Below are 13,935 nucleotides of genomic sequence, written 5' to 3' on the forward strand. Positions count from 1 at the left end.
TGAAGAATGTACCATTTTTTTATTCGTTATTTTTGTTAAAATTTAGAACAAATTTTTAATTTTTTTTATTTTTTTATTACGATTAATATATATTTGTTTCCTTAAAAAAAATTAATATTAAATTTTAATCATTTAAAAAATTATCTTATTTTTTATTGATATTATTTTAAACTGTTTATTTCTTTTCTAAAATAAAGTCTTGTGTAAATCAATTACCTATTAACATTATTATGCATGCGATTTCTTAATTATGTTGCCTTATATTAGTTTTAATTTTATATTCGTTTACATAATGTAAAGAATCAAATGTATTAAACGTTTACAGTTTAGTATGGTGTTTAGATAGATAATTTTAATGAAATAATTTATTTTAATATAAATTTTGAAATAGTGTATGTTGTTTGGGCAAGGAATTTTAAATTTTTTTATATAAAAGTAATTAGATTATTTAATTTAGATAGTTTTAAATTGTATTTAAAAGATACTAAATTGAAATTTTTGATATTTTTAAATTTATGTATTTTCTTTTTTTTCATATTATCTTCTCCATTTGATTTTGAGCGGGTTTTATGAGTTTAACTAGAATTAACACATTGTTGTTTTAGTTGAGATATGTGTCATAATCTTCTTTTTTTTCTTCTTTAAATATTGGTGAATATTATTTTTTGAACTAAAGTCAGTCATGTTTATTTTTTAGCCGACATTATCAAAGTTATTTTACTCTTAATGTATGCTAGAGTTATTCTTCGATCAATGGTAGTCAAAGTTTTCTTTTGTCATTGTTTTTTTTATGTTAAACACATTTTTATTTTAATTTAGATTAATTAGATCTATTCTCATTTGATCTCATTGGAGATTATTTGTCTACCAATATCAATTAAAATTATTTTCTAAATAATGTAGGTCAAGGTTATTTCTCAACGAAGTAAGAATTTCTTTTTTTTTAATTAATGTTGATTATACTACGTTTCAATTGATGTCACTTAGGTAATTAAAGAGCTTAAAACTCATAATGATATTTCGCCACTTAATTTAACTATTTATGGCATTGGTCATCGATAAGTTTGGAAATAATTTCATTACTAAAAGAATTTATATTTTTTATAAATTTTTTTTTGAATTTTTTTTTTTTAGAAAAATACTTATAAATTTTGTTATGAAAAAAATTACAAGAAATTATTGTCAATTTTTTTTCAAAATATTTTTTATAAAACACTTTTTACAACAAATTTTGTAGAAAATACTTACGAATTTTATAATTTTGTAAGAAATAATTATCCACGAAGGAATTGTTTGCCAATTAAGATTCTTAGAAAAAATTAAAAAAAAAAGTATTTTCTTACAAATTTTTTTAACAAATTTGTAAGAAAAATCCTATGTAATATGAGAAATTTTAATAGTGTTTGTTGCACATCAAATTTAGAACTTTCTTGATTATACTTTTAGATATGACACACGATTGACTTTTGTTCATTTCTCCTAGTAAGGTAGTGACATCTTTAGGGCATCGATGCCTTACAACATGCACCCTATCTTAATATCTCATTCAACAACCATGATTTGTTTTCTTTCAAATATTGTCTTAACAAGGTTTTAAATGGATAACGCATGTGCTCCCTTCAAGATAGGGTTCATATATTTAGCTAAATTGGTTATCATATGTCAACACACAATGCCTCTATCATATGCTTGAGTCTACTTGATATAATATTGAGGGGATCAATATAACTTTGGGTTTTTTATAATTTTTATTATGGTTTTAATTAAGAGGTTGAATAGTCACATGAAAAGATAAAAGGCTATAAGATGGTGAGTCCTTTATGTTCTCATGGTGAGAAATAATGATGCATCCATGGGAAAAAAAGATAGCATTACTGGACATTAAAAGACTACTTAGTAAGACTTTATGTGGTATTGAGAGTCTTTTTATAGTTTTACCTATAAAAATGATGTACTTGTAATGTAATGACAAATATACGAGTTATAAGAATCAATTTTGACCTTATCGAGGTAATTTGTAGCGATCAACATGTTTTATCACTCACCTCCACATCTTTCTTGAGTGTGACATAATATCCTTCTCCAAATTTGATATCAGAATGCCCACCCCTCCCCTAATTTTTCTCATTAGTTAGTATTAGAGTTTCTACTCATGATATTTAGTGAGTTATTTCTTTCACTTTCATTTTTTTTAATATTTTTGGACTAATGGCACAAACTAGTTTTAAAGTTGCTCCTCAACTTAATGCATGTCACAAATTGTTTATTGATGATTTCGTTTCACAAATGGAGATAAAATTAAAATAGCAACTCGAGGAGAAAGGAAAGAAAGAAAAGAAAGAGCATATATATGGAGATAAAGAAAAAATGTTAAATGAGTGTTGGAAAAGACATGTTCTAAATGTGATAGGAGATAGAGAGATGGAGAAAAGGAAAAAAAGAAAATTAGAAAAAAAAAAGAAAATTAGTGCATAAAAATAAATGGAAAAGAAGGAGTTGGTAGAAAAAAATGGAAGAGAAAGAGTTGAGAGAAAAAGAAATAGAAGAAAATGAGTTGAGAGAAAAAGAAATGAAAGAGAAGGAATTAAGAGAAAAGGAGATGAAAAAGAAGGAGTTGAGGGAAAAGAAAATTGATGAAAAACATAGAAGGAAAGAGAAAAGGCGAAATAAACAAAAAAGGAGGAAAAAAATAATATAATAAATATATTTGTTATGATCATGAAAATATTGTTGTTTTGTCCATCCAATAATGTGAGGAAGAGCTTTTCATCAGCTGTCTTGATGACACATCATTTGGTAGCAATCAATAATGGTGTTTACATGGATTCTAGTTTTGAAATGCAAAACCAAAAAAATGATGATCTTTTATGAGTATTATATTTTCTTAGAGGAAATATACTTATGACATTCAAGAATGAGTGTTCATGAAAAAGGAGGGGATCATATGATCTTGAGGAAGTCAACATAATTTTGTGTTTTGTTTGCAATTTTTATTTTGCTTTTAGTTAATAGGTTGAATAGTCGCATGGGAAGAAAATAGGCTACAAGAAAGTGAATCATTTATGTCCTCATGGTGGGAAATTATTGGTGCAATGTGGCTCTAAATGTGGCTCTAGAAGGGGGTGAATAGAGCATGTAAATAAATTCAAATATTATGTGCACAAACAAACAAACTTTTCAAAGTAAAAAGTAGGGATAGAGAAAATGCACACAAGAAACTTATATTGGTTCACCTCTACCTTACACTACGTCTAGTCTCTTAAGCAACCTGCTTAAGACATTTCATTAATCAACACATTTGATTAGTAAGTATCACCTTCTTCAGGTTACAAGAGATTCAACATCTCCAGGTACACAAGTACAAACATTTCCAGGCTACACTGAGTGTCAACCTCTCCAGGTATCTTTCTCAATCTTCCCTAAGATCAATGTCATATACTCCCACCGAATAGGTGATTATCGTAAAAGAAAGAGATGAACAAACACAAGAAAACACAAAGCACACAAAACAAATGACTTTAAACTCAATTATCCGGATACATTTCCTTGACATATAATTCACTAGAGGTGTGCAATGTGATGGTTCATAAACTCTACAAAGTTTAGTCTTAAGGGTTTATCACCCAACCACACACAAGTTTAATCCCTTTAGCGCCTAAGATCCAAACAAGTCCAAAGACTAGGATCTCTTGTGACTCTCATTACATAACTCATTTTACTCTATTTGAGTGTGAATGATTATTAGAGTTCAAGCTACCTCCTTATTGGCATCTCCTAGATCTGCCTAGAGCTTAAATGCTCCCAGACCTGAACAATGAAGCTAGCGCTTAGCGCCAGTCTACTATTGCTTAAATGCACTCTATGATGAGAGAAGTTGGACCTATTTAATGATCAATTTGATACCCCTCTCTCAAATATCAAAAGATCAATCCAAACAAGTACAACCATTCTAACATGCAACTTTCAACCAAATCATATAAGATCACCTCAACAATACACATCAAACTAGATTTATTAAAACATTCAATTAATCTAACAATAATATGCATCCATAAAATAGAAAAAGCACCACAAAAGCAAGTCACGACTAGTTTCCTTTGCCTGCTAAAACTGTTCAACAAGCTCAGAGATGCCCAAACACATTTAGTTTCACAAGATGTTCTATTTATACCTAGGAACAACACAAGAACGGTCATGACATACCCTTTATGATCATTGATCAGCAAAACCTAATACTTATGACTAAAAATACACATACAAGTGGAAGAAGACTCACAAACAACAAAAAACCAAAATAGACCAAGAAAAAAGGTTGAAAATCAACTTACGCGAACGAAGAAACTAATTGGTACAAATTGAAGAACTCACCGCGATAATCAATCCTACGACCTTGATTTTTCAATCAGACGAACAGAGAATAATAATCCTTAAACAGAAGTCAACAAATTCTAAAAAAATTATTTATAAAAAAATGATATGTTTTAAAATAATAAAAATTATTTATAACAAAATTATTTCTATTAAAGTATTTTAATATTAAAATAATTGAGTCTTATTATTTTTAAACTACTCTCATTATTAATCTGTAAGTCTTTACATCATATAATGTAAATACATTTTCCAAACTAAAACAGAACAAATTAACTGTGAATCTCATCGCTAGTTAAATTAAAAAATCCCTTGAATTTGTTCTAACTAAATGTATTTCAACATTATTAAAAAAATAAAATTTTATCTAAAAAGCTAATATCTCTTCACGTACGCATCAAGAGGGTCAAATTCTTGATAAAGCTATAACACAAGTTGTGGTATATTCCTGTTGCCCATAGACATTGAAGTCCAAATTTAAAGATTGTCAACTTTTTATTCATAAAATTTTATATTAGTTTGTTGCCAACTATTCAAAGTTTAACTTTTAACATGTTATATAATATTAACATTTCATTCTTCAATCAACATGATTTTATTATTTTATTCAACTTTAAAAATATTTTCAATTTTTCTATATAATCGTAGAACAGCTTCCACTTTTATTGCTTCATTTCTTTTTACTGTTTTTTCAGTAGGATTTCGTACATATGATTAAAGCCATGTTCCAACATTTATGATAAATTATAGGATAAGGTCTTTGTCTTAAAAAATACCAAAATATTATTTGTACATGTGTATGTGTAAGTCATCTCGCGCTTTTCCTATGTATATGTGTAAGTCCTCTCTCCTATGACATACGTGATAACGTTTCATATATAGTGAACACTCATATTATTTTGTTTAATTTAGATATAATTTTAAACTGTTAATTTGTGTACTCAGTCTGAAAACAAGATTAATTATAACATAATATTATAAACACTGGTTTAATAATATTTTTATAAATTAAATTGTTAAATTTTAGTAAGGACTTATTATGGATAATTTATATTTTATGGTATGCAGAGAAGTACCTTTTTTTTTCATAATTGTTAGAAAATTAATGTTAGTTTTTAATATTTTTTATTAGAAATATAAATATTCAAATGGATTTCAACTCGTGAGTGAATCTGGTTTATCATGAGTTTGAACTGGGTTGAATTGAGCAAAATTTAGTTTTTTTTTTCAAAAGTGGGATGAAGTGAGCTTGTTTCACTTACTTAATTCACGGGTTAAACGAGTTCAAACTGGGTTGAATGTGGATTGACTCACTTAACTCATCAACATTTTTTTACAATTTTTAAAACTATTTTTTTCAAATTATATAAGTTAATAATTTCATAATATAAATGCTAGAATGTTACTCAATACTATTTTGAATAATTTAAATATTTAATTAATTTATTTGTCAAGTTATATACTTGATATTTTAATCTTTAACTATTATTTTTATAATAATATCTTCAGAATTATGTATTATAAAAAATAAATTAAGTCAATTTACTCTTATTACAATAAATATATAAAATAAATTATAGAAAGAAAGAAATATTCATAAATGAGTCAATCTATTAATCCTTCAACCGTAGTGGATCAGACTGAATTGCAAAAATTATGACTCACCAAAAATTGAGCCAGATAATCCATTCCTCTTTTAATTCAACTCGTAATGAGTTAACAAGTATGAATTAGATCGACTTACTTATAGCTCTCTCTATATATATATATATAATTATAATTATAATTATCATAACATAACCTAACCGTGAGTTCCGAAGAATTAGTTTGAAGTTATATTAATGTACTTTTGTATAAATTATATCTTTAAATTAGATTATAATAAAAAATATCTGATTTAATAATTTTAATTGAACTATATTAGATGTAATTAAATAAGAGCAAGCGGATCATATTATATAAAAATCTAGTATCTTAAATAAGTTCACAATGACGATTCTAGAATTTGAAGAGAAACTTTATCTTAAATATTTTATAATTACAGTAATCTTAATTCGTGGCTGAAGTTATTTGTTTAGAATTATATAAAGGAGATTTTTTTTTTTTTACGTTTTACTTTCCCATGTACTATTTAATCTTATATAAAAATTATTATTTATTTTCTTTTAAATAACGGTGAAAACTTATTCTCTCTCATTCAGTTCCATTTATCTTTTATAAGTTCAAAATTTTGTGCTCTATAGTATCTATTTGTTCTCTTCCTTAATTTTTTTATTCCAAAATTATCAAATAATATATCAAATTTAAATAAAAAGTATATAATAAATAAATTATATATATATATATATATATTAAAAGTAGTAAAAAAATATTATAATGATTAAATTTTAATTCAATAAATAAAATAACGTAATAAATATACGAATACACAAAATCATAAGCGTCTGTGTTTGCAGTGATTGGAATAATACAAATGCCATTCAAACTAAAAAAGCTATACATTAGAACGGAGAGACATATTATACTTATTTACACAGGTTAATAATATGTTATATATGTTTTATATATTCCAATATATTAGAGTATGCTTTTCATTAATAATTGAAGATTATAAATGTGTTTACTAAAGTAATTCACTTATATATTTGAATATTTTTAATTAATTTTTTATTATATTTATTTTTGTTGAGTTTTTAAAATTTTTATATCTTTTATTTCAGTCTTTATTATTTAAGTTTTCTGTTAATTAAATGATATAAATTTTATTGATTTTTTTTCATTTCATTTATTTTTACATGTTAAAATTATTATTTTTTTTAATATAAAATAATATTAAGATTAATGTAAAACGACAAATAAAAACATGTTGTATAACAAGAAATCAACCTTTTATAACTTTCACGTTTTCACTTTTTACAACTAAGGCATTATCACGATCATCATTAATGGAGAAGCCATTAATCATATTTTATTAATCATTAACTATCGATAAAAATAACAAAAATTATTTATCATTTTATATTAATCATAATATCACCTTATATTAACCAATACATATTACATTTATTAACATGTAGATATATAAATAAGCAAGATGAAAACTAAGATAATAATCACATACTCAGTTAAGAAAAAAAAGAGTTAAACACTAAATATTCAATTAATTATAAAAATATAAATATTTAATAAATTAAAAATTTAATAAAGACTCAATTAAAAATATCTAAATTTATAAAAAAATTAAAACTTAATAAAATCTTCTAAAAATTAAATTTAAATAGTCATTTAGTTCTAATTTTTGTTAATTTTTATTTAATTTCATCTTAGTTTAGGATTTATTTTCGATGTAGTCTTAAATTTCGTAAATTTTATTTAATTAAGTTTAACCTAAAAATTATCAATTTTTCAATACGATTTGACAAAGTGTTTCAAAACCATTTGTAAGTAAACTTATATTGTATAGTTTGAAATGCTATCAAGTTGAGTAATTTTCATTATGAGAGATGTGATTCACAAAACCCTTTTACGGTTTGAAGTTTACTATTTCCATCCCAAGAGAATCCAATCTGAACATTTATTGAAAATGAAAAAAAAAAAAAAAAAAAAAAAAACGAAAAGCATCAATCACTTTACTCTTTATTGAGCCATCCACCACAGACCATTAGTGATAACCATAAAGGTAACATTATATAAATATATATATATATAAAAGAAATTGTGGAAAATAAAAACAAAATCTTCAATATAATACGCTGCTATGTCATAAGCAGAAAGTAACAAGAACACAGTTCAAAGATAATCTCTACCCTAAAAGGAAGAAGAAAAAAAGCAACAATATTTCCACACTCTAACAAAGCTGCAACTTGAGATAAAGAAACCAAAAAAATCTAGATTAATATAATAAATTGTTTATGCCATAAAGAACATAATTAATATAAAAAATAAAGTTAATATAATTTTTTTTTCTTGAATGAAGAGAGGTGAAAAAGTAATAAAAAGAAACGGTGACGTGGGTGTTAGTGGACGTTGTCGTTTTGTGTATACTACAAGTCTTTCTTCAATCCAAAAACTTGAAACGCCTCTTCCACTTGTTCACACTACTGCTGCTAAGTAACTCTCGTTTCCTTAATCACCAAGACAACTATAGCCACCGATGAATGCCACGTGTCGTCATCTCGTTCGGTACTTCTTTTCCCACCAACTACCATTTCCGGTTTTACCCTCACTCGCCACTCTCACGGCTTCGACAACTACGTTGTATTCAGCGCATATACGAGGAATTTATATTCACACACAATAATATGTAACAAAAATAACTCACCCGTCATCCACCTTCACTTTCCGAGCAACTTCCTTTACCTTTCACGACGGAAAACTCAAAAAAGCTCCTAAATTCCCCAGAATCCCTACGATTCTCACTTCATTTTCTTTCACCTTATTTATCTCCAAGTTTTCTCCTTTCTCCTCTTTTTCTCTCTCTTTGCCTTCTGGGCCTTCTCTAAACTTGCTTCACCTCATGGGTGCCGTCGTGGAGTGTTACCCGCCGCCGCGTACGGCGGTGCTGTCTCTCAATACGCTGCCGCTGGGCTTCCGTTTTCGTCCCACCGATGAAGAGCTCATTGATTACTACCTGCGCTCGAAGATCAACGGAAACGGGGACGATGTTTGGGTTATCCGTGAGATTGATGTCTGCAAATGGGAGCCTTGGGATTTGCCTGGTATTTTCTTTTCCTTATTCTGTCTGGAAATCTTAGTTGGGGTTTTGTGAAATTGGGAAAGTTTTAGTTTTTTTGCTTTACTGGTATTTTTGTGCTGTTGATGGGTTAGTTCTTTCTTTTTATGATGCTTCTTTTGAACTAAAATTAAGTACTGCTTTTGTTGTTCTGTAATCATCGTCAGCATTTTATCTTGTTGATTAGAAGAGGGTTTAAGGATGAAGTGTGGATTTTCATTGGAGATCAAATTTCTACGGTAGTGTATTTAAGCTTGGTTCTAATTTTGAGGAAGAAAGGTTGTTTTGAAGTGTTAGATATGGAATTAGTGGTAAACATTGATGTGGAAAGTGGCTATGGTGTTTGATTTGCTTATATTGTTCGTGGTTGTTGGGTTTTGTCGGGGTGGGGTTTGTTTGCTGTAGATTTGTCAGTGGTACGGAACAAGGATCCAGAGTGGTTCTTCTTCTGTCCGCAGGATCGGAAGTATCCCAATGGGCACAGGTTGAACCGAGCTACGAACCATGGGTATTGGAAAGCAACGGGGAAGGATCGAAAGATTAAGTCTGGTTCTGCTTTGATCGGAATGAAGAAGACTCTTGTTTTCTACACGGGTCGTGCACCGAAGGGGAAGAGGACCAATTGGGTTATGCATGAGTACAGGCCTACCCTGAAGGAGCTCGATGGTACCAATCCTGGACAGGTCTACTCTTATCTCCTACTTTTGTTGTTTCCTATTTTTGCTTTTCATCTTTGTTATCATGTTGCTGACATTTTAATCTGGTTGATTTGATTAATCCCAGAATCCATATGTCCTCTGTCGGTTATTCAAGAAACATGATGAGAGTCTTGAAGGTTCAAATGGTGAGGATGTGGAGCGGACTGCTTCGACCCCTATGACTGCCAATCACTCTCCAGATGAAATACAATCTGATTCATCTCTGGATCCAGCATCTTCCTCGCAGATCACTGAGGGTGAAAAGCCGCTAACAGTTATCCATGAGAACTCTGAGGAAGCAATATCCAACATTGTAACTCCACTTGACTCCCATAGTGATGGATGTGGTGCACAAAATCAAATTGTAAAACCAGCTGCAGAGGTTAGAGTTTTTTTTCATCTATTGTTTCTTCCTTTCCCTTGATTTCACTCAAAACTTTGAATTTGTTGGTTTACTAACTATACTCGATGATGTTTACAACTGCAGCAGGATCAGGCATTTAACTTTGAGGATTTTTATGACCCAACAAAGCAGCAATTATTAGATGACAAATTATTCTCCCCAGTCCATGCTCATTTCCCACCAGAAATTTACTACCAATCTGAACTTCAGTATGGTACAAATGACAATATGTCCGATTTTTTCGACTCGGTTAACTGGGACGCCATCTCCTATGATACTAGCAGTCTTGAGCTAGGTTCATCCTTCCTCAATGTCAAGGACAATGGATCTGGCAGTGACTCAGATGTGGAAATGGCCAATATGACGGTGAGTAATAGTAATAGTAATAACTCCGATTGCTTTTTAGTTATTCTAGATTGCTGCAATCAAAATTTCTTGTTTAGTGTTCAAACACCCAATGGCAACTCTAACCCGTTTTTTGCTGCTGCAGAATCTGCAGGCATTACATGGTTATCCTAAGGAGGAAGTTGAGCAGAAGAGCAGCAATGTAGGATTATTTCAGAACATTCCTCAGATGGTTTTCTCAAACGATGGTTCTATGGGCCAGGTGGATGATCCGATCAAGAATATTGGCCAACCAAGAGACTTTGATACGTTTGTTAATGGTGATACTGGAATCAGAATAAGACCTCGTCAAGGACGAAATGAACAGCCAAACATGAATGGAATGGTACTACAATCACAAGGCAATGCACCGAGGAGAATAAGATTACATGTCGACCGACAGTTTGCTTCCGCGGCGAAAGATGAAAGCTTTGCTTCTGCCCCAGAAGACCATAATTCAAAAACCACCATTTCTAGGGTAAGCAGTTTCTTTATTTAAATTACATATCTAACTCAGTTGTTTGTGACTACAACATGTATTGAGTTGAGACTTTTGTGTTCCTGTTTTTGCAGGAGTGGAATGGTTCAGAAAACCATGCTACCGATGAGAGCTGCAGCAGCAGCAGCTCTAGTGATGTGGATGAAGCAGAGAAGGAATCTGCTGAGTCATGTGATGTTGCAAGTGCAGAATTCATCTCAAAAGAGAGCCGAAGGGGGCATCACAGTTCAAAGGTTTCGTCTAACCGTGGCATGTGGTCTTGTGTTCTTGCAGTTTCTGCAACTGTGTTGGTTTCAGTAACAGTGATTGTTAATATATGGGGTTATGTGAGATCTTAAACAGCTTACAAGTAGTAGTTGTTCATTACTTTTGTGCGGAATTTGCCTCCATTGCTTTTTTGGCCAGTTAAGGAGGTGTGTAGGATTGACTTTTCAGAGACATGTTGATAAGAATGTAAAATATGTATGTGCATATGTATGTAATGAAGTAGTCATTGCAGAGTATGGTAACATAGCTGTCTGGTTTGATAGACACATGTTGCTGCAGTTAGATTCACAGTTTAACTGCTTCCATTTTTGTTGAGGTTAAGGTTAGTTTTTTTTCTTTTCCCACTTGGTTTTGTTAGTCATTTATTCCCATGATGTTTTGTTGTATCTCTTTCTGGCCATGTTAGAAGAAGATTCTAAGTTAGCTTTTCATAAACTACCGGCCATCTTAATCCATAAAATTGTTTTTCTTTCATGAAAATTAAGTGTTATTAAAGATATATCATTTAAATGCAATTTAAAAAATATAAATTATTTATTTCTATGCTTAAATTTTGGTTAAAGGTTAAAATTTAAACGTTGTATTTTCAATGGGTTATAGCATTTGTATAAATATCTAAGAACATTTTTATTATAGTTTAATTAATGCAACTAATTATTTCTATCAGAGCTTAAATTCAATTAAAGATACACAAGTTTATCTTTATATGTTTAATTGTAAAGATCAAATCCTTGGTAGAATAAGCATACAAATATTTTACTCAAATTAATTGTTGCAAGAACTTTACAATTTTACTTGAAAACTATCTTGTTAATCATTTCACTTTCATTCCTTTAAATTGAAAATCTAGATATTACTAATCTAAACAAAAAAAAAAATCATAACTGATATTTACTTTAAATTAAAATATTTATTTTTCACATAATTATGTATCTATTTTTCTACAGCAATATTATTGAAAATTCACTCATTACAGTTTTTTTTTTTTTTCATTTTCAATTCCTAATAGTGTAAGAAACCAAACACTTCCTTGTGTGAGATGGTGATAATAACAACAAACATGTTATTCTAATTTAATTTGAAAACGCTAAGAAAAAAACTTATGAAAGTTTGATATTTTTCCGCAGAGATTGTGACCATGATACCTCAACAGATATAAGCATCTGTGTACTTAAAATCAAATATGAAAATGTTGATGGACGAAAATAACTTAATGGAATGGATGAAAAGAAAAGTCACGACAAAAAACAGCGAAAAGAAACAAAATAATCAACTCAGATGTATCCATCAATCAAAAACGAGTTTGGTGCTATTTCTAGATAAACACGTATTACTTGGTGTTATTACATTTATTTTTTTAATAATAACAACCTAGCTTTTAAACCGTTCATGAACACATCATTAACCAACCTTACAAGAATAATAACAACTTTTTATACTTTAGAAAAATATAGTAATCAAACTTGTTAATGTTAAAGCTTCAACATAAAATCAAATACTTTTACATTCAATTTTACTTATCATTGTCTTGAATATATTATCAGGATAGATTCTCATACCATACGAACAACTAACTTTAAGTTTAATTGATTATTTTATGAGATAAAAATTGACTTAGTATCTAATTAATACAAAATATTTAACAAAAAACTTAGGTAATCATGATTGTAATTTAAAACAATGATATTTTAACAATTGTATTTTGATAACTTTTTCTTACAATCTGAAATAATATTTTTTAAATGATTTTTAAATATAAAAAATAAAAAAATAAAAAAATAAGAAGCCACTTAAAACATACCACCTCAAGTTATAAGAGAAAATTATTAAAATACAATTGTTAGAAAAATCATAAAACATATTTCTTATAAAATTGGTGAATAATTGTCCCAGAATTCTTACAAATCTAACTGTCCCAAACTTTAAACTTTAAATCGAACAAGCCCTCATATTAGAGAACTCATTGTGAAAAAATTGATTTACCAAAGTATGTTTAGAGGGAATACCAAGTTTGCTCTTCCGATATAACAAGCCATCATGCACTATATAATATCTTCAAAATAAACTTTGTGAAATCAATTTTTCCAATGCTCATTCAAACAAACTAATTTATGAGTTCTTTCTTCAGCACTTATTTTACGAGTAATAATATTTTAACACGAGTCCAATCTTTTAATTTTATAATCGTATTAATAAATTAATACAACAATTAATTTCAATAAAAGGACAATAATAAGGTGATTCGAGAGTACTTCATCGATTGACTGTTGCATTTGAAAGATTGGTGTTGCATTTAAAATGTCTACAAATTAAGCAGGAAAAGCCTACATATATTTCGAAGATGATTTTATCTTTACCATCACATGTGTTAATCATTTAAAGAAATAAAAGTAAGCCATAACATAGATATTTATTGAGTCCTGGCGTCATACAGCACATTTCTTATTTTAAAATAATTTGATAAAAATATACGGAGATTAAAGAATTTGTAAATAATCAAGTCAACATATGTAATCATTATGAAATATATTCATACACACAACATACACGTAATCATTGTGTAAATATATTCATAAAATATTGA

The 13,935-nt window shown here is 28.7% G+C and overlaps 1 protein-coding gene across 2 annotated transcripts; it reads left to right on the forward strand.

The window, feature by feature from the left end:
- The first annotated feature begins 8,646 nt into the window (after positions 1-8,646).
- Positions 8,647-11,774, forward strand: LOC114194396 (protein NTM1-like 9). Of its 2 annotated transcripts, none has more exons than XM_028084585.1 (6): positions 8,647-9,086; positions 9,506-9,783; positions 9,884-10,180; positions 10,289-10,567; positions 10,692-11,063; positions 11,159-11,774. In XM_028084585.1, the coding sequence occupies exons 1-6, from the start codon at positions 8,885-8,887 to the stop codon at positions 11,420-11,422; spliced, it is 1,692 nt and encodes a 563-aa protein (XP_027940386.1). In that variant the 5' UTR covers positions 8,647-8,884; the 3' UTR covers positions 11,423-11,774. The 2 variants fall into 2 exon arrangements, with proteins under 2 accessions (XP_027940386.1, XP_027940384.1); XM_028084583.1 differs by having other exon boundaries at positions 8,648-9,086; positions 10,286-10,567.
- The last annotated feature ends 2,161 nt before the right edge of the window (positions 11,775-13,935 follow it).

Source organism: Vigna unguiculata, chromosome 8, assembly GCF_004118075.2.
Source record: "Vigna unguiculata cultivar IT97K-499-35 chromosome 8, ASM411807v1, whole genome shotgun sequence".
Classification (NCBI taxonomy): domain Eukaryota; kingdom Viridiplantae; phylum Streptophyta; class Magnoliopsida; order Fabales; family Fabaceae; genus Vigna; species Vigna unguiculata.